Consider the following 20,123-nt stretch of genomic DNA (forward strand, 5'->3'; position numbering starts at 1 on the left):
ATGACAGACAAAGTTGTGTCTTCTCATGAGTCAGATCTTCCGGGAGCCTGACCAAATCAGATTGCTGTTTGGCACATCCCTGAAAGTTAGCCAGATCAATAGAGTAGCCCAAATCTTGACTTGGATGTAACTACTCAGATGCATTAATGGAAGCAGGGGATTCAAATACTGGGGTTCTAATTAGAGAGGAAAAATGATCAGGTTTTTCAGTGTTTACTTCAATAAAAAGTTTGGTACTAAGAGAATTAATTGGTACTAAGACAATGTCATTACCTAAGAAGATGGAGTAACCTAGGATACTACTGGCTACTCATCTACTTAGGATTTCCTTCAGAAGTAAATGGGGTAGGGAGGTAAGAATGGAGGAAAGAGGGACTGTATAGAGGGAAAAGAGGGGTGGGAGGGAAGGAAAAAATAACAGAATAAATCAAACACCATTACCCTATGTAAATGTATGATTACACAAATGGTACACCTCTACTTCATGTACAGAGAAACAAGTTGTACCCCATTTGTTTACAATAAAAAAAAATTAAAAAGAAAGAAATGGGGTACACCAAGCAATGTGAGGTTTTGTGGACATGGAGATAAAGCATCTCAGGATAGACATGAGGTACAGCAAGATAATGTTTGCTAAACAGTTGGTCTTGCCCAGAGGTGGCTGCTCTAGAGAAAACACCTGGGCCTGAGAACCAGGAAGGGAAGGTCAAAAGAACTAACAGAGGGAACATCCAGGAAAACGGACCCAGGAAGGGAAGGGTTAACAAGAGCACATTGGGGTCAGGGCAGCTGGTGGCCTGGAGGGCAGGGATCCCATGTTTCTGAATGTACATAGGAATGAAGGAGGCATAATGGACTGAGAGGTACTATAAGAAAAATAGAGGAGGTAAGCAAAGAAGCCAATGGACATAATCACGACTGGACAGAGGAATGTAAAACAAGTGGCATATGCGGGAAGAGGGCCAATACACTGTGAACCACAGTGTGTGGAAAGACCTGGTTAATCACTGTCCAACAAGAGATTGTTGGTGGCCATAACAACATGATTGGAATATTGATTTACATTTTTGTATTTGCTTAGGGATTAGGGAAGCAATGCAGTAGATAGCACTTGGGTGAATCTTGACTAATTAAAAAAAAATCCTGTTTCAATTCCTACTGAGTTCTGCCAATGTGAAAAGACTAGTTAAAGACCAGTACATTTGCAGGGATGGATATAGAAATCTGCATTCCAGAATGAGACAAGAAAGAGAGGATGAGGAAGTTCCTGGTTTATAGGCAGTAGGTACATTAAGGGGAAAAATCAAAGTAAGTTTAGCAAACACCAAGCAGGAAAGGGATCCAGGCAAAGGAGCTTTGCTCTTGCCAAAGTTTCCAGGATGCAAGATAAAAGGCAAACAACTTTGCAGTTGTCTGGCTTTCATTTTCTTTTTTCTTCACCTCCTAACCTCAAATCTAGGGACAAAAACATTAATTATGTCTCTCTGCTCACCTTATAATTGAACTATTATTGGAGCTTGTAAAGAGGACCATTTTTCCTTGTTGAACATGTTATTCTTTTCAGACTTTAATTATTTTCCTCATTCACATTGTCATTAGATACTTGATTTCATTCTTTACTATTAAATTCAGCAAATATTTACTGCATACTGGCTATTTGCCACATACTGCTAAGTACTCCAAAAGGTACAAAGATGATCAGTAGATCATCAGTGAAAATCATTCATTTGTTCATTGAACATATGTACCTTTCAGTATCTCCTCTGTGTGGGGTACTGAAAACAGCAGAGAACAAAGCAGGATCTCTAACCTCATGGAGATTACAGTCAAGTCAAGTGGCATAAACGTGCAATTTAAAGATCCGATCGCACAACTATATGAATAGATATAACACCACAACAATATAAATAGTAAAGTAAGTTACGAGCAGAGAACTGTTTCCAAAGAAGATAGCACATTTGGCTCTTAATGAAGGAAGGGTGGGGAAAGGGGCTGCTGTTCAAACTTAGTTTGAAGAAGGAATAAAAGGGGAAGAAGAATAGGGAGCCCCCAGGAATGAACCTAGGCATGGAGTTAGGAAGCAGGGGCTATGTATGTGGGAAAGTGGAGAGGAAGATTTGGTCAGCACCTGGGATAGGTTACAAAGCAGTAGAAGTCAGGGAGGCAAATGTTAGTGGCAAGCGAATCATGAAAATGCTTGCATGACTTTTGAGAATTTAAGTGGTGGAATTGGAAGAGTTTAAGAATGGATTAAAAGATAGAAGAGTGTATGGAGGGAGGAAAAGAGGTGCTTTCTGAACTATTTTTTAGCCAAAACTCATGCCTTAGGGAGATTCCATGGTTTGAATTTATTGGTGAAATATTCCTCTTTTGGTGGTACATGACTATTGGTCTTTGCAGAACTGAATGTGGATTTCTTTTTGTCTTCTTTTTAACTTAGTTTTTATTGTAAACAAATGGGGTACAACTTGTTTCTCTGTACATGAAGTAGAGGCATACCATTTGTGTAATCATACATTTACACAGGGTAATGGTGTTTGATTCATTCTGTTATTTTTTTCCTTCCCCCCATCCCTCTCACCCCTCTTTTCCCTCTGTACAGTCTCTCCTTCCTCCATTCTTGCCTCCCTCCCACCCCCCTGAATGCAAATTTCAATATGTGATTGAATCATTATGTATTAGCAAACTTACATGCCAGGATATTAGCAAGCACTCAGACAACATCCTCATCATCATTATCATCATCATCATCATCATCATAACTGCATTTAAGAATAGCCTCATTTACATAAGGCATTTTATTGTAAAGATATTCCAACATTATGCCATCACTCAAAAGACAACAAACTGAATAGTGTGACCCCAGAGGTTGATCCTACTGGAGGACATTGGAGGAGAGGAGTTGAATGACTATCCTCCAGATAACAACAATGTCAAATAGTGGAGATCTCATGGGCGATGGGTTGTCCATCATGACTTTTTGATTCCTTGAGGCCTTATCTCTGCCTTCCTTCCTTTCAGACTCTATTCTCCTTTTTGTTGAATTCCCTCTTTTTCAGATCTTTCCAGGACTGGAAGCTCCTTTGGAACCACCTACTGGTTCTCCCACTATGACACAGCTTCCTCTAACTCTGGTACTTGGTTAGCTGCAACTTCAATGACTCCTGGTTTCCATTTGCATGAAGAGAGACTCCAACAAAATTACTTGCTCAACAAAGTTTCTGAAAAGCAGACAACTATAGATAGGGACATAAAAGCAGAACACTTGTTCCTCAGGATTCTTGCTATTTTAATCCACATTCTGAAGTTAACAAACTCCAAAAGTCAGTACATTTGGCAGACAGTGGGGCTGCACATAGTTGGACACTTCAATGTCCAGACTCAAGTTCAAATTTTAGCTCTGAAATGACAGATTTGGTTAGTGCAGAATTGGAAGGTGAACTTAGTTCATGTACAGTTAATCTATTGACTGCGTATCCTCATCTGTATAAAGGATTAACATTTACTATTCCTCCTAACCAAAACAGTTGTAATAAAGAGCAAATGAAAATGACTATGAAATTGATTTACAAGTTTTAAGGTGCTTCATACATACATGTAATTATATTTCCTTTTGATTTTCTGAAAATCGCAATCCTTCTGATAATGTTTTCATTATCGGATCCACACTGCATTTCATGATCCCTTCTTGCTTTGAAATTTGATGGTTCTATAAAGCTTCTCACAAATTCCCTGAGCTAAAAAATAAAGGTTTTCTGATGAACACAGATGCAAAAATTCTCAATTAAATTCTGGTATATCACATACAAAAATATATTAAAAAGATACTGCACCAACGATCAAGTGGGGTTCATCCCAGGGATGCAAGATGGTTCAAAATATAGAAATCAATAATCAAGAATCATATGATTATCTCAATAGATGCAGAAAAAGCATTGGATAAACTATAGCACCCCTTCATGTTCAAAACACTAGAAAAACTAGAAATAGTAAAAACATACCTCAACATTGTAAAAGCTATATATGCTAAACCCAAGGCCAACATCATTCAAAATGGAGAAAAGTTGAAAGCATTCCCTTTAATAATGGAAACAAGAATGCTCTCTTTCACCATTTCTATTCAATATCATTCTTGAAACTTTAGCCAGAGCAATTAGACAAAAGAAAGAAATTAAAGGGAAAAGAATAGGAAAAGAAGAACTCAAACTATCACTATTTGCCAAAAACATGATTCTATATTTAAAAGACAAAAAAAAAAAAATCCACCAGGAAACTTCTAGAATTTATAAATGAATTCAGCAAAGTAGCAAGATATAAAATTGACACCAATAAATCAATTGTGTTCCTATACATCAGTGATGAATCCACTGAAAGAGAAATTAGGAAAACTACACCATTCACAATAGCCTCAAAGAAAATAAAATATTTGAGAATCAATCTAACAAAAGAGATGAAAGACCTATTCAAAGAAAACTACAGAACACTAAAGAAAGAAACTGAAGAAAAACTGAGAAGATGGAAAAGATCTCCAATGCTCTTGGATAGGCAGAATTAATATTGTCAAAATGGCCATACTGCCAAAAGAACTATACAGATTTAATTCAACTCCTATTAAAATCCCAATGACATTCTTCATAGAAATTGATAAAACAATTGTGAAATTCATTTGGAAAAATATGAGACCCAGAGTAGCCAAAACAATCCTTAGCAAGAAAAGTGAAGCAGGAGGTATCACAACATCAGATCTTAAATTATACTACAGAGTTATAGTAACAAAAACATCATGGTATTGGCACCAAAACAGACTTGTAAACCAATGATACAGAATAGAAGGCACAGAGACAAACCCATATAAATACAGTTATCTCATAAACACAGTTATCTCATACTGGACAAAGGTGCCAAAAACATACATTGGAGAAAAGATAGCCTGTTCAACAAATGGTGCTCAGAAAACTGGAAACCCATATGTAGCAAAATGAAATTAAACACCTATTTCTTACCCTGCACAAAAATCAACTCATAATGAATCAAGAACTTAGGCTTTAGAACAAAGAATCTGTGACAAATAGAAGAAAAAGACTCCACTAAGTCAGTTTAGGAACTGACTTCCTTAACAAGACCCCTAAAGCACAAGAAGTAAAATCGAGAATCAATAAATGAGATCAAATCAAACTAAAAAGCTTCTTCACAGCAAAGGAAACAATCAAGAATATGAAGAGAGAGCCTACAGAATGGGAGAAAATCTTTGCCACCTGCACCTCAGATAGAGCATTAATCTCCAGAGTATATAAAGAACTCAAAAACTTAACACCAAAAACCAAATAACCCAATCAATAAATGGGCAAAGGAACTGACGGACACTTCACAGAAGAAGAAATATCATTGGTCAACAAATATATTTTAAAAAGTTCAACATCTCTAGCAATTAGAGAACTGCAAATTAAAGTACACAGGGATTGTATCTCACTCCAGTCAGAATGGCAATTATCAAGAATACAAGCAACAATAAATGTTGGTGAGGCTGTGGGGGAGAAGGTACACTCATACATTGTTGGTGGGACTGCAAAGTGGTACAACCATTCTGGAAAGCAGTACAGAGAGTCCTCAGAAAACTTGGAATGGAACCTCCATTTGACCTGACTCAGTTATTCCACTCCTCAGCATATACCCAAAGGACTTAAAATCAGCATACTACAGTGACACAGTCACATCAATGTTTACAGCAGCTCAATTCACAGTAGCTAAACTATGGAACCAACCTAGGTGCCCTTCAACAGAAGAACAGATAAAGAAAATGTGGTATGTATGCACAATTGACTATTACTCAGTCATAAAGAAGAACAAAATTATGGCATTTGTCACTAAACAGATGGAACTGGAGAATATCATGCTAATTAAAATAAGCCAATTCCAAAGAACCAAAGTCTGAATGCTTTCTAAGATATGTGGATGCTAATTCACAATATCTAGGGGGAGGCTAGGGAAGAGTAGAGTTACTTTGGATTAGATAGAGGAAAGTGAAGGGATGGTAATGGATATTGGGTAGAAAGTATAGTAGAAGGAATCATACATTATTACCCTACATGCATTGATGATTATACAACCAGTGTAGTACTACATCATGTACAACCAGAAGAAAGAGAAATTATACTCCATTATGTATGATGAGTCAAAATGCTGTCATGTATATAATTAATTAGAACAAATGTTTTAAAAATGGTTTAACTTTTATTTCTTCCTTATTGCCATCACCTATTTAGAGACAAAGCACAGCACTTTGTTAGTTATCCTTTTATCCTTTTTTCCTTATTTAGTCAATAATGATCAAATATATCATTTGTGCATGTTTTTTTTTTAAAGTACATAGAGCAATGGAGATATTAGTATCTCCCTGGATGACCTAAAAGTCCCCAAAGTCCGTCTATTCCAAGTTCCCATGGCCACTTTTATTAAGTGAGGGCTGAGCTGCCTACTTCCCTCTCGGATCACTTCAGGGCCAGCCTGCTCTGTATAGCTCTTCTCTCAGAAGAAGTACCTATTTGGTTCTCACCTCAGGGTATTTGATCCAGGTCACTGGGCCACCAAGTCAGAGCTTGAGGAAAGAGAAGAAAATATACAAAAAGTCCTGAATTGGTGCTTAACTTATTGCAAGAAGGTCATGGTTCCCCATATATCAAGGGCTCTGGGGCTGGTCAAAGTGTCCTTTATGGAAAAAAGCACCCTGAAAGGAAAGCTGGGAGGAGAGATAAGTCATATAAAAGAACAAAATATCAGAATATCAGGAAAGTCAATCAGAGGTGGATGTTTGAAGAGGTGAAATGAGGTCGGCTTGGTGGGTGGGCAGAGGGCAGTGCAGAACCACGTGCTTTGGGGTTTGGATGAAGAGCTGGACCAGATTGAGTTTCAACCAGTGTAATCTTATAGTTCAATCTGTCTCTTTGGGCTTCATAAGGTTTCTCCCAACCACCCTCACTGTTACTAAACATAATAAATTTTTTTAAAACTTCAGAAAATGAGAAGTAGAAACAGTGAGCTCATTGATTGTGTACCTGGGTCATTTTGTGGGGATCTGGTGTTTGCAATCCTTACCTTAGTGGTTAAGGTCATGGGTATGCCAGCCCACAAGGCCACCCTAATTTCCTATGTTTGCCTTGGAACAAGTGGTGGTATCAGGAAGAAAGAAAAATACTTAGATGAAATCAAAGTAAAGTGATAAGTATAATTACATAAACTTGCTCTCCCTTCCAAATAGTATCTGGATCATGGTTAACTATGCCCACAAACCTTTATCATGGCAATAGTTGCAAAGTCTAGGACTATATAAACCAGATTTAGAAGTAAATGGGCCATAGAAAATCCTATTATACATGCAGTTGCACAAGATCTGAGAGAGAGAGAGACAACATGAAACACCTTGTAAGTACATTTCCTAATTTCAGATTTTACTCTCAGAATCAAAATAGCCAGGGAGAAGTTCTCCCCCACCCTCTTGGACTCTTCAAATTAAATCCAAATAGAATTTTCAAATCTTATTTTGGCACATACCTTTCTATTTTTGAATATCTGAAAGAAGAGTCTTCATTGAAGACATTAACAACCAATTTCTTAAATTTCAGGAATCTTTGAGCATTGGGTAGATATTCATATTTTAGGGTCCTGTCTTCCTGGGTTTATCTTATTTACAAATTGCCAGTGCAGAAAAGCTTCGGATGCATATTGTATATGGCACCAATAATGTTGCTATCTGCATCTCCAATATCTCCTTGACTGATCTCACCACACTGTGATTACTGTTCATTGTGTAGCTATTTACTTCTGCTTCAAAAACATATCTCGGGGCTGGGGATATGGTTCAGTTGGTAGAGTGCCTGCCTTGCAAGCACAAGGCCCTGGGTTCAATCCCCAGCACGGCAAAAAAAAAAAAAAAAAAAAAAAAAAAAAAATCTCACCTTTTACTGTAGGAATTGCCCCTGGAGTATTGCATAGACTGTCATGGGGATGGGGATGGGGAGAAGGGGAGTGCCTGTCAATTCCAACTGAAATGCACTTGAACCAAGAGAGCCTGAATACACCAGATAATGAGCTGTGGAAAGTAGGGAAGGGTTGCTTGCTGCACTTTCTCCTAGCCTGCTGAAATACCTGTATGGCAAGGCAGGCCACACAGATAAGAAATGATTAACAACCAGGATTTCCAGAACTAGTCACATCTGAGTACAATCTATTTCAAAATAAGGTATAAATAAGTGGTGATTAGTCTTTTATTTTTAGGCAAGGTGAGAGAATCTAGAGGAAAGGAAATCAATGGGATATGGGTTTCTAGGTGGGTGGTCGTAGGCAGAGGGCAAGGCAGGGCCAACAATGTGATTTGGGGTTTGGATAAAAACCTAGACCAGTGGCTAGAAGTAGAGAAAAAGGTGCAGATGAAGGAGACTGAGGCCTGGAATTGTGATTATGATTACATTTGACCTAGGAGGGGCCTGTCCTGTGTGCAGATCAAGTGGTCAGTCAGGTTCCTGCTATTTACCCCAGTGATTGACTGTAGAAGCAACCCAGTCAGGGTTTTTGAGTGAATGATAAAGCTCTGCCTCTTGAGAAGCCAGCACAACCCACTCAACCATATTGAACTTGTCTCCTGATACATGCTGGTGCCCCATGGGCTTGAGAGAGTGTGAAAATTGTAGATCATCTTAAGGAGGCCCTGACCCCAGCAGGGCCTTAGACTACAAACTGTTGTCTGCAGTTAAAGAAAAAGTGCAGTGATATTTGTTCCCCTTTCAGACTGCATCTTCCATCATCACAGCCTTCTTCCTAACTCCATCTCTGGCCCTAATGGTAAGTAGGGTGAAGGGGGTCCCATTGTCTAGTCCCCTTTGGGCAGAAATATTTACAAGGTGATCATCAGGGTGACATCCCTCAAATTTCACACAGGGAACCCTTAAACCTGCAGAGTACTCTGGACTTGTAATTTTTCTCTCTGTTGCTTGGCTTTCTGCAGAACATCAGTGACAGCCATCCTCTGGATGGATCTGTTGGGACCCAACTCATCCATATCAATGCTTTCCGAGGTGTGGTCAGCATCCGGGACAACAATGTTTTCAGTGAATGGGATGGAATCTTGGACTACAAGAACGTAAGAGTGAAACATGTTCATTACAATGCCACAGAAAGCCTTGTCTGGTCCAAAATGTAGCTCGAGGCTTTTCCAGAGAGAAGTGGACACTGTCTTCATTTGCCTTCTCCAGTTTAGGCCCTCAGTAGGAATGCATGTCTTTAGGTAAGGGACCAGCTTTACTGAAGGCGCAATGACTTCTTTCTGAGTCAGAGAATGTAGGAGGACCTTCTCTGGTCCATAGGATTTCTGCATCCAATTGGGTGTCTGTGAGTTATTGGTTTATGTGGCCACCAAAGTGGAACTAAGAAGCCAACATAAAGAGCCCCATGTCTTATAACTGGGTTATGCTATGAAAGTTATTTTATCTTGACTCCAGGTTTTAACGTCTATTTCTAAAGAACAATGTATTTCATTTTTTAAAAACCTGGCTGCAACTGCCATTTCTTTGAGTCCTAAGAGCTAGCAGAGAGATGTGAGATTAGGAAGGGAGCCCCCATGTCCTTGGATGCTAACCTCAGAATCTCACTCTGCCTGTGGGCCTTAGTCACCACATCTGCAAAACAGCACCAACAACTGCCTTGCCTCCCTGACAGGGCTCTGAAGGGGGACACGAAGTAAAAGCCCTCACTCCTCAGGCCCTCTGCCATCCAGGCCTTCCCCTATCACCTCCATCACCTTCTCTCCAGTCACCCTGGACACCTCAGGATGAACCCCTCACCCCCGGGCGTCCTCTCTACCCCTACCCATACCCACCATGTTCTCTTTCCTGACACCTCCTTCACTCTTCACCTAGCCCATTCCTGATTCCTTCTAGGAGACCTCTCTGGGATCCTCCTAGAGGCACACAGTATAGTAATCACCAACTCTTTTGTAAGCCATGGAAACTTTTCTGCCACAAAGTATCCCACCACTCACTCTGTGGTGCACAAGAGGTCAGAACCATTGCTGGAGGGGATTTACTTCATGCAGGTGCACCTTGGGCCTCAGCCAGACACAGCTGCAAGAGAACTGCTGCTCTAATCCAAGTTTAGAGAGACCAAATGGCAGGCCCAGGGCCACACAAAAGCAAGTATCCAGGGCAGGCCTGGTGCTGGATTCTAAGTCTGTTGGTCCTGACCCAGGACGCCTAACAGCCCCGTACATTCAACAAGTACTCAGTAACTTGCCAACACTCTCACAAGCAGCTAGCATCTTACTCACCCTGTCATCTCCATGACAACACTGTAGGAATGGAGTAGTTACTTCTGCTTTACAGATGAAGAAATAGAGAAGCAGGGAGGCTACTGAGCACCCCAATGACTGCTGAGTGGCAGACCATGACCTTCAAGTCAGTCGTTTTACTGGAGCTCACTCCCTACACACTCTATGCTTCTGGGCCCACCTGTCTATTAGTGGTCGCAGAGTGCCAGGGGGATTCTTGGGGAGTGAACCCTCTCTAGCAAGAATAGCAGGGGACAGTGCCACTGGGTCCTGGAGAGCCGCAGGGCTTTGTATGCCCTGCCACTGGTCCTGATGCTGACCTTTACTCCTGTGTTCAGGCCCACACCCTGCTGGGGTGTTCTACACCACAGTCAACAGCGGATGTCAGCCTCTGCAGTGAGTAGGTTCCCATTAATATTGTGACTGAATGAATGACATGTTTCTGCTGTGTTGCTTTCAGGCCCTCTTGGTGGTAAAGCTGTTTAGCAGGATGGCCTGTGTCCTGGCCAAGATGGACCAAGCGATCTTCCCAAGTTTGGATGACATTAGCAAGGCCCTAGGCAGGCAGGTAAGTGAGACCAGGTCACTCTGGTCCCCTCCTACGCCGGTATTTTCCAAAGTACTTCTAACCTCCTAGGACAATTCTGTGCACAAGTGGTGACTTAGTTCATGCTTGCTCTTAAAGTCCATGAAATTACAACATCATACAAATACACCTTTCAAGTCAAATCAGAACTGAATGAACGACCCCCTTGCAATGACCCCCTTTCGATCTTTGTAGTCATCAAAGGGTTCACGTTACATGTTAGCAAATGTAAGTTGTTGACTATAAATATCAGAGTGACTTAATATAATATTCACATTCCCTCACCTTCTGTCTTTCCCTTCCCAGCACCAAATACACATGTATCAACTTTAACTGAAAATGAGCCAAAGACTGCAAAGCTGTCTTCCTTAGCCTCTTAAATGACAAGGAGAATTGTTGATGATAAGTTAAAAACCAGCAGGAAGTCCTTGGCAAGTCTTTGAAATCTGCTCATTTGCTAAGTAACATGCAGGGCACATTTGGAAACACTGGCAGGAGGGTTTCCTGACTTGGGGGGAAACAAAAAAAGACGGCATGTCACATGAAAATAAAGCAACTTATTAATATTCTTAGAGAAGCCTAAAATGTCCCATTCATCCGAATTAACAAGAAAAAACATAATGCAACAAATGATTTTTATCTACTCTATATTATCAGAGATGAGAAAGCATTAAAGAATGAAAGGAAGAAATGGGAGATTATCAGGTCCCTCAAATCTACAGATTTTTCTAGAGTAATGTCGCCTCCTTGTGGCTAGATGAGATGTTGCTGCCGGAGACTGAATTCTAGGGCAGGTTGGGTTCACAGCTAGTTCTGTGCATTGAATCAAACACATCCTGTTGCCACTTACCTGAGGACAAGGGCCATAAGAATTCATTTCTTCCTCCTTCTTGTGCCACCTCTATATGATGTCTCACTGTTTTAACATGCTACCTCTTCCAGGATTCCAGTCATTACCTGTCCACCCATGGCCTGACCTACACTGTTTTACGGAGTCGGGTCAAGAACTTAGCCCAGTACGGAATTCTCATCAAAGACCTGTGCAGAGATGTCCCCACCTACTTTGCCCAGCAACGAAAAGAAGGTATGTTAACAACTTAACTAGAAACCCAAGACCATGGGTGAATCAAAACGTGCAGTATGGTTTTTAGGTCATTGGCACAATTTAGTGATAGTTTATTCCATGTCTTTGTTAGTGGTATAAAAATTGCATGACCCAGGATGTATTGTCCCTGCTGGCAGAAATGATTTCTTGACACCAAGAGTCGCTGAGAATAGGGAGCAGAGTGAGCTTTATCAGAAGGTCAGGGTCAGCTATCTCATCAAAGGGATTTGACAGTTGATGGATGTCCTCACCTGACTCAAGATTACATCATGCCCTACCCAAGCATCACAGAATCTGTTGTGAGTCAGAGGCCCATTGCTTTGGGGTTCTCAGTCCTTGTTCTCAAGCCACCTGAGTTGAAAGGTAAGATCACAGTAGTTACAGACCACACTGGGAAAGGAAGAACTCAGTGATTGGCACCCCTGCTGAGGATGTTAGCCCAGCTTGGAAAGCTACCAGGTAAGACTTCATGATCTTCACACTAGACTGGTGTGGCCAGGACCCTTGCTCCTTTAGGCTGCTGCCAGACTTTTATACCTTAGCATAAGTTTACCAACATAAAAGGATTCAGGAAAAAGCAAGAGAACTTGAGGGAGGGGCTGGAGGATTAAGGAGGATAGTTGTGGGTGAATAAAAGAAATAGAGCAGATGTGGAGGTAATTATTGCAGGGGCCCATGAGAGGAAAGAAGGTGGGATCTTCCACTTCCAAGGTCTCACAGCCTTGCTAGAAGCGCTGTCCTGAGTACCAGGTGCAGCTTATAATATATCCATTCTACCTTGAGGTCTTAAACTGATCTTTTGTAAAATGCTTCTCTTTCTTTTTAAAGGTACTGCCCTGGCAGTCAACCCTAATTCCTGTTTTGCAATCCAGCTTCTATCTTTTATGGGACTCTCCATCTGTGGTGACATTCCTGGACTCTGACCCTCCAGGTCAGCTGCATGAAGAGTGAACCCACCTATCCCGGGCTGCTGGCCTGGGGCGGGTACCTGGCCTGGTCTCTGCCTACAGGAAGCTGCTCATTTCAGATCTCCACCTTCTGTCTTTCAACCCAATACCCCATTCTGAAATCTGGGGAAACGGGTTATACTCTCTCCCTCTGAATTAGAACAATAAAGTTTCTTCCATTACTGATCTAGCAGATGGGCCTACCTGTCTGCACTGTCCTCTCAGCATTACCAGCATGTGCAACCCAGAACATCACACACAGGCACAGTGCAAAGGAGGAGGTCCTTCTCTCAGGATGTGTCTCCTTTCTTTCCTTTCTTCCTTCTTTCCTTTCCTCCTCCTCCTCTTCCTTCTCCTTCTTTTTATTTCTTTTTGATTAAAACCAGGTGCACTTAACCACTGTTCCATACCCCCATCCCTTTTTTTTTTTTTTTTTTTGAAACAGGGCCTTGCTAAGTTGCTGAGGCTGTCTTTGAACTCGATCCTCCTGCCTCAGCCTCCTGAGTTGCTGGATTATAGGTGTGCACAGCCATGCCTGGCAGGATGCCTCATTTCTAAGCATCTCTCTCTGGGATATCCTTGGGGAATCCCTTGAAAATGTTGGAAATAAACAAAGAAATGAAGACGCTAGCCATAGCATATACTCAACTGAAAATTGGAGCTAAGAGTCCAGGGAATCCCACTCCCTGTGGTGGCCCAGCGCGCACCATGATAATCTCTGAAAGTGAGCAAGCGAGCCCCCTTTTGGAATTGGTCTGAACCCTTCAGTGATGACCCCATAGTTGTCTCCATTGCAAATTAATAAGGGACCTGGATTCTTAGTGCTCGTTCTTTAACTGTCCCTCTTTAAGGGGAAGGTCTCCCTATCATAGTAATTAATTTGGGCCACCCCAAATAGTGTCACCTCTATCTGTTCCCACTATTCTTGCTTCTCACCAGCTTCTGGGTTGAGCCAACTGGCTCCAATCTCAGGTCTGAATATGAGTGGGCTGGCTTGCCTGTCCCAGGCTGTTGCTACCCAGTGTCCATTATCTGCCCGCTGGGAGCTCTTAGTTTCCCAATGGATCAGGAGCCACTAGTGCCCAGATCCTGCCTGGTCCTCCTACTGCCTGCCTGGCTGGAGACCCCCCCACAGTTCAGCCTGTATAGTATCCACAGCTACTCCCATGGGGGCTTTCACAAGGCCTGTGAGTGCAGGCAGTGCTTTTCACACGGGCAGATCCCTGCCATCCACGGCAAGCAGAGCTGCAGCTGTCCAAGTACCCACAGCCTCCTTGGCCCTGAACTCAGACCACAGCGAGGGGCCTTCAGGCCCAGCTCCAAGCACTCGAGACTGGAGCTCAAGACTTCCAAGCCTGCTGTGGGCTGCAGAAATCACCACTCTGCGTGTTTCCTGAGAATGTTATAGAGGGGTGGCCTTGTTTTATTCAGTTGTGTTTTAAATGTTAAAAATATCTCAACATTTTTATTGAGGTATAAAATACAATGAAGTGCAGATTTGAAAAGCACAGCTCAATGAATTTTACCTATGCATCCCCATGTAGCCATCACACAGACGAAGATGTAGAACATTCCCAACACTCCGGAAAGTTTCTGCAGGCAGTACCCTACCCACATCCCCTTAGCCACAAGGGCATGGAGAGGGGCAGCCCTTGACTGTGCTGGAGAACTCTAGAAGCACTCAGGCACAACCTACAGGACTCTTGAGGTGCCATCCACTTCAGACTGGAAGGGGCTGGTGAGCACCTCAGGATTCTCTCTTTTCCAGTCATTAGTTGGGGTCAAACAAAAGAGTGAAGTTGCCCAAGGTCATAAACAAGGCTGTTGACCAGGCATTGTGTGCCTAAGGCCATGTCCTACAATATGCAAAGGTAACTTTTCCAAAAAAGTTAAGGGGTGGGCTACACCATACATGGGAGGGGCAAGGGACAAATTCTTGGCCTGTCCCTTCCCAAGGTTATGCTACAGCATGAATGGGAGGGACCAGGTGTGTTTCCTTCTTGAGGCCCAGGGAGGGTCTATGGTGTAAACATCTGGTGAGTTAACAGAGCTCATATCTTCTTCTCTCAGCCCTTAAGAAGGAGATAATTACAAGAAAATATAATGGAGTCCCAACCTCCTGGCAGCCTCTGTTGAACATATTCCTGTTAGGCATGTGCCTGGTATGTTCCACCAGCTGCTTCTGTCAGTTATTCAGTGAGACAACAACATGGAGTAGAATCAACTGATTTAGAGAGAGTTAAGAAAAAAGCAGAACACAGCATTCTACTTTCAAAATGAGACCAATATTATAAAAATGAATAGGGATAGCACATCTCTAGGTAGTAAATGCCAAAGGAGATTGCCAGTCACGACACCTGTTTCAGGACCTCTCCCTCAGGCCACCGGTACTAATCCTGGCCACAGGAGTAAGAATGTACCACATGGTGAGACAGTTAGGGTCATCTCCAGAGAATTTTTAGGTTAAAACTGATTAGAACTAAGAGGAACCCCCTCCTCACTGGCAGCAAAGCTGAGAACATGAAGGCCTTGGTTTTGACAGTGATGTTGTTTCTCTCCTCCTGGAGAAAACCAGCATGAGACACTGAGGATGACATATAGAAAGAGGGAAAGTTGAGAAGTGGGAAAAGAGAGTCTGGCCACCATCAAGCACTGAGTTCTAGCTTCCCAAGACCAGAACATCCCTTTCCTTCCCAGGCCAGTTACATGAGACAATAAATTTCTCCCTTGGCCTCAGCAAATTTGATTTGAGTTTCATTACTTACAAACACCAAGGTTCCAGCTGAAATACTCTACCATTTACTTGGCACTTTATCACACACTCTTTAGTGTTCTTATCAATTTTTAAAATATAAATACCTTATTTACCCAGTGAGAAAATAACTTTCTTGATTATGGTCACTTTTTCTTGGACCTCTTCCCCCAGCATATCCATTCCAGTGCTGAGCACATGGTAAGTGCTTAAGATATATTAATTGATGACTATTAAGGAACAGATGTATAGTATTAGCAAGAGGAATAGTCAATGGCAGGTGGAAATCTTGTTAAAATAGTGTCTCTTTGTTCTGAACTTGCACTCCAGCTGGCCAGACTATATGAGACTCAGCTATTTGATCTGGCAATTTTCCCACATGGTGCAATTTCTTTGAAATGATGGAAATTGCTTTCCAGTTACAAGTTCACTTGGCATTCCCAGTTAGCTTTCCACTAGGGTTTTCAGTACAGTTCTTCTTTTCCTGGGTGTTAGTTGTTCCTTCCTCCCTCTCTACTCTCTCCAGATCAACACATACCATAATAGTGTTTATTAAGGCTGAGTCTACTGCTTTGGCAAGTTCAAAGATATTTCCTAAAGGGTCTATGAATGACTCTCAAAGCTGAGTGCTTATCAGAAGGAATAGTTTAGTTCACCTGAGAAGTTAAGTTCTTTGATAAAGTTATAGTATGTCCCTCCCCCTCACTCGGTTAAGGTCACTGCTGCCTGAGCCCCTGTTCCATCTAGGCTTTCAAGTGCTTTGGGACAAACAGATGGGAAGCAGCTTCCACAAGCAGATACAGACAGATGAGGAGACTCACACCGAGTTGACTGGCCTGCATGTGACCCATCCGTGAATTTTTACACTTTATACACTTTATTGGAAATCCTGGAAGATTTATTTTCCTTCTGTATATTGCTTGACTTCCCTTTGCTGCTTACAAAAAGAACTGACACCCAGATATCTGTAAATATAGCACATTTTATTATTGAATCTCACAATTAGATGGGACATTGAGAATTTAATTTGACTTCGGTGTGGAAACCAAGATCAGATTTCTCTGAAAGGATGAAACCAGTAAGTGACTGTCCTAAACATGAATGCCTGCGCAGATGGAAATTCCCAAGATGCCCAGGAGCCCTGCCTTTGCACAGCCTCCAGCAGCAATATCATCTGGAAAGGTTGAAAGTTAAAAAGATCATTAAAAATATATCACAGTGCAACAAATCAACGTGTTTTGTAAACGTTGGCTAAAGTATGTACTTGTAACTTCATGTTACCCAAGATTTCAGCTATTCTTGCATAGCAAAGAATGATAACATATTAACTTAAATAAGATTGACAATTCCTGGAAGTATTTGGTCCTAACTGATGCCGTGAAATTATGTGTCAGCAGCATACCTCATGCCTTAAAAGTGTTAATGGGTATTGAAATTTTTTTCCCAGGCACTAGAAATGTAGTAAATGCTACTCCTTTTCTTCTTTATCTACCTTCTGCTACTCTGGGAATTTCTTCTGTGTCTGTCATGTGCTGGCTTGGTACTCTACTGCATTTATAAATGGTGCACTGTGTTACCCGGATGGAACGGGGCTTCTATTCCTTGGCCTGCTGTTTCCTGGATCAATTCTATTCTAGATTCTGAGGGCATTTCTTGATGATTTCCTTCTCACTGTCTCACCATCTCCAGAAGACTTTCTCCCACTTGAAATCCCCACATTTGAAAGAAAAGGGCCCGTAGTTATTCTTTGACCCCCTTCCCATCCCAACTTTTGCATTACTTTTCAGCTTCTCCACTTCACGACACAGTCCATGGAGACAGACCTTTCACCTTTTCTGTGTCCATGACATTTAGCAAAACTGCCACTCACAGTAGCTATTTGATTCCTGAAGTAAACTGGGTCGGGGCACATTTTCATTGATTTGTGTTTCACACAGCACCTAGCCAAGTGCCTGGCACGTAGGAGCTTTCCCAAAATGATCTGGTGAATGAGCAGTTCCTTGGTACTCACCTGTCTTTTCAACCACTTCCCCCTTATACAAGGGGATGTGTTTGCAGAGTTGCTCAATGGGTGACCCAAACAGGAACCAGTCCACATTTGTGATCAGAGACTCCAGGGGATTGTACTTGACCCAGGTGTATTTGTTGGAGGACATGATGTTCATAGTCTGCAACAGAGAAGGAAGCATAAAATAAATGGGTAACTCTTGTGCACCTTATTCTAAATCCTGACAGACTTTCTCTTTCAAATCATTATTGGTTTTTTTTTTTTTTTTTTTGTACTGATGTTGTCACTCAGGGCTTCCGGCATACTGGGTAAGTGCTCTTCTACTGAACTTCCTTCCTTCCTTTCTTTCTTTCTGACAGGGGTCACTAAGTTGCTTAGGCTGGCTTTGAACTTGCCATCCTCCTGCCTTAGCCTCCCCAGTAGCTGGGATTACAGCATGTGCCACCACACCTGGCTCTCTTTCAAATTATCAAAGGAAAGGTCATCAGGGATCTCAAGGCATCCTCTCTTTCTAACTGCTCTGTCTGCAGAGAAACTTCATTATTAATAGTGCCTTTTTACTGCTGGTGACAATAAAACCCAGGGAAGGAAACCTTGTGCCAAAGGTGGAAGTTGCAGGGGGAGGCTAAGCCCCGGGTGTCAAACCTCAGCAGTATTGAATACTCTCACTGTATCATATCGTTTCTTGGCATCTTCATATCATCCAATATACAACTTTACTCATTTTTCTGCCAGTCACCATTTCACAGAGCCCAATTCTAAGAAGACAGACTGATCAATCATCTCTACAAAGACACTGAAATTTATTATAAGTTCATGAGTTTAGGGCTGTATGATGGAAATTGAGCTGAGATGTACTCCAGATCTCAAAGCAATAAATAAATACAGTTAAAACCCTTTGAAAAGTTTTGTACCACATCACAGGAAGATACAACATTATAATCTTCTCTCTCACTCTTCACGTCTCCATGGGTGCCAGTATTACTGACTCAGGAACAGAGCATTTTTAAGGGTATTCCAGAATTACCTGCCTCTCGTAGATGTATCGTTCCAGCTTGTCCAGAGCAGGGATAGCTTTATGGTCCATCTTTAGGATGTAGCAGGCTCTTCGGGAGAGTATCCTGGATGCAATGTAGCCCTGAGGCAGCAAGACCAGAGTTACTGCCCCTCCTCGATTCCCTGGCTTCTAAATATTTAAAATGATGTCTGCACCTTGGAGGCAAAACTTGAGCATGCATAGTGAGCTCCTGCCCTTGTTTTTCAATCTGTAATCAGTTCTGTGTGCTCAATTTTTATAAAATAGCCCTTGCATTTCTTATTTGTCATTCCTATCCCTTTTAAATTGGGCACACCCATGACTTACACCTACTCTTCATATTATGGGATCAGCATCTGCAGTTTGGGGTTTGAAAGACTAAGAAACTTCAGTCCTGAGTCTCTTTATAGGTTTTATTCTGCTTCTGACCCAGGTTGGGGTCAAATACAACATTCTTTAGAATTGTGCTCTCCAATATCATAGTTACTAGCCACATGTGGTTATTTAAATTTAAATTCAAATTAGATAACATGTTAAATGTGCTTCCTCCATCATACATTTTGAGTGTTCAATAGCCACAAGTGGCTGGAGGTTTCCCTAGAAGAACATGCAGATACAGGAAATTTCCACCATTCCATAAAGTGGACCTACCCCTACGCTCGCCCTGCACACATGCTTCATCTATTCTCCCCTCCCTTACATCTTCTCCCCCTCTCCTTTTCCTTCCATCCTGTCTTCACCTCAACCCCAGATTGGTTGAAGGGGTATTAGTTTGAGAAAGTTGGAAATAGAAGAACCTTGGAAAGTGGGACCTTGGAGCCAAAAAGGACCTAAGCCATGGAATTTTCATACTGGGTGGAACTTTTTTCTCCAGCATTTCAAATACTCATACATTCCATAAGGTTTAATAGGAACTCTTCTAGTTCCTGTTTTTCAATTCTCACAAATGTCTAGTTTATAAAACTAAAAAATAGACTGAGGGCAGAGTTGAGGAGTGGAAGGGGCTTAAGCCAAATCCTCACCATTGTAGGTTTTTAAACATTTGGGGGATTTTCATGACATTTGCTTTAAAAGAATTCTAGAACCACTTCTTTTAAAGTTTATCGTTTAAAGACTCTATACTTTCAAATGTGCCACAGAACTCCCAACCAATGGGAGGAAGCATGTGAGGAGGTTTCTGGAAGACAAGAAGAAAAGCCTGTGTAAATGTCCAGTGAGATTAGCTGCAGCCTACTTGTACCTACACTGCATATCTCTGTACCCAGGTAAAAGAAGGGTCATCATTAGTGTTGGCAGAACAAATGGAAAACAAGTGGATAAAGGGATGAAAGATAAAATAAGTTTTCTGAACAGTTTTCTGAGATGTATTTTTAA

General features: G+C 41.7%; 2 protein-coding genes across 5 annotated transcripts in view; one reads left to right on the forward strand and one right to left on the reverse strand.

Moving 5' to 3' along the window:
* The first annotated feature begins 7,323 nt into the window (after positions 1–7,323).
* On the forward strand, positions 7,324–13,304 carry LOC306644554 (gastrokine-3-like). 4 transcript variants are annotated; one of them, XM_079111595.1, is made up of 6 exons: positions 7,324–7,419; positions 8,782–8,835; positions 8,999–9,133; positions 10,776–10,883; positions 11,844–11,985; positions 12,835–13,304. In XM_079111595.1, the coding sequence occupies exons 1-6, from the start codon at positions 7,345–7,347 to the stop codon at positions 12,927–12,929; spliced, it is 609 nt and encodes a 202-aa protein (XP_078967721.1). In that variant the 5' UTR covers positions 7,324–7,344; the 3' UTR covers positions 12,930–13,304. The 4 variants fall into 4 exon arrangements, with proteins under 4 accessions (XP_078967721.1, XP_078967722.1, XP_078967723.1 ...); XM_079111596.1 differs by lacking the exon at positions 12,835–13,304 and adding an exon at positions 12,230–12,796; XM_079111597.1 differs by lacking the exon at positions 12,835–13,304 and adding an exon at positions 12,098–12,204.
* Positions 13,305–16,669: 3,365 nt separating this feature from the next.
* Positions 16,670–20,123, reverse strand: part of GKN2 (gastrokine 2) — a 62,472-nt gene continuing 59,018 nt past the window's right edge. Inside the window, exons 4-6 of the mRNA XM_079110880.1 lie at positions 18,741–18,851; positions 17,717–17,873; positions 16,670–16,879 (exon numbers count right to left, since the gene is read on the reverse strand). Coding sequence (XP_078967006.1) covers positions 16,797–16,879; positions 17,717–17,873; positions 18,741–18,851 — 351 coding nt within the window. The 3' untranslated portion in view covers positions 16,670–16,796. The remainder of the gene's footprint in view (positions 16,880–17,716; positions 17,874–18,740; positions 18,852–20,123) is intronic.

The sequence above is a fragment of the Sciurus vulgaris genome, assembly GCF_902686455.1.
Source record: "Sciurus vulgaris genome assembly, chromosome: 14".
Classification (NCBI taxonomy): Eukaryota; Metazoa; Chordata; class Mammalia; order Rodentia; family Sciuridae; genus Sciurus; species Sciurus vulgaris.

What these genes read in the sequence shown, in the direction of transcription:
- LOC306644554 (XM_079111595.1), top strand. Translation starts at nt 7,345, where the DNA reads ATGGGCCATAGAAAATCCTATTATACATGCAGTTGCACAAGATCTGAG. An exon ending in GAATCTTGGACTACAAGAAC is followed by an intron (nt 9,134 to 10,775) that starts GTAAGAGTGAAA and finishes TGTTGCTTTCAG; the next exon opens with GCCCTCTTGGTGGTAAAGCT. An exon ending in TGCCCAGCAACGAAAAGAAG is followed by an intron (nt 11,986 to 12,834) that starts GTATGTTAACAA and finishes TTCTTTTTAAAG; the next exon opens with GTACTGCCCTGGCAGTCAAC.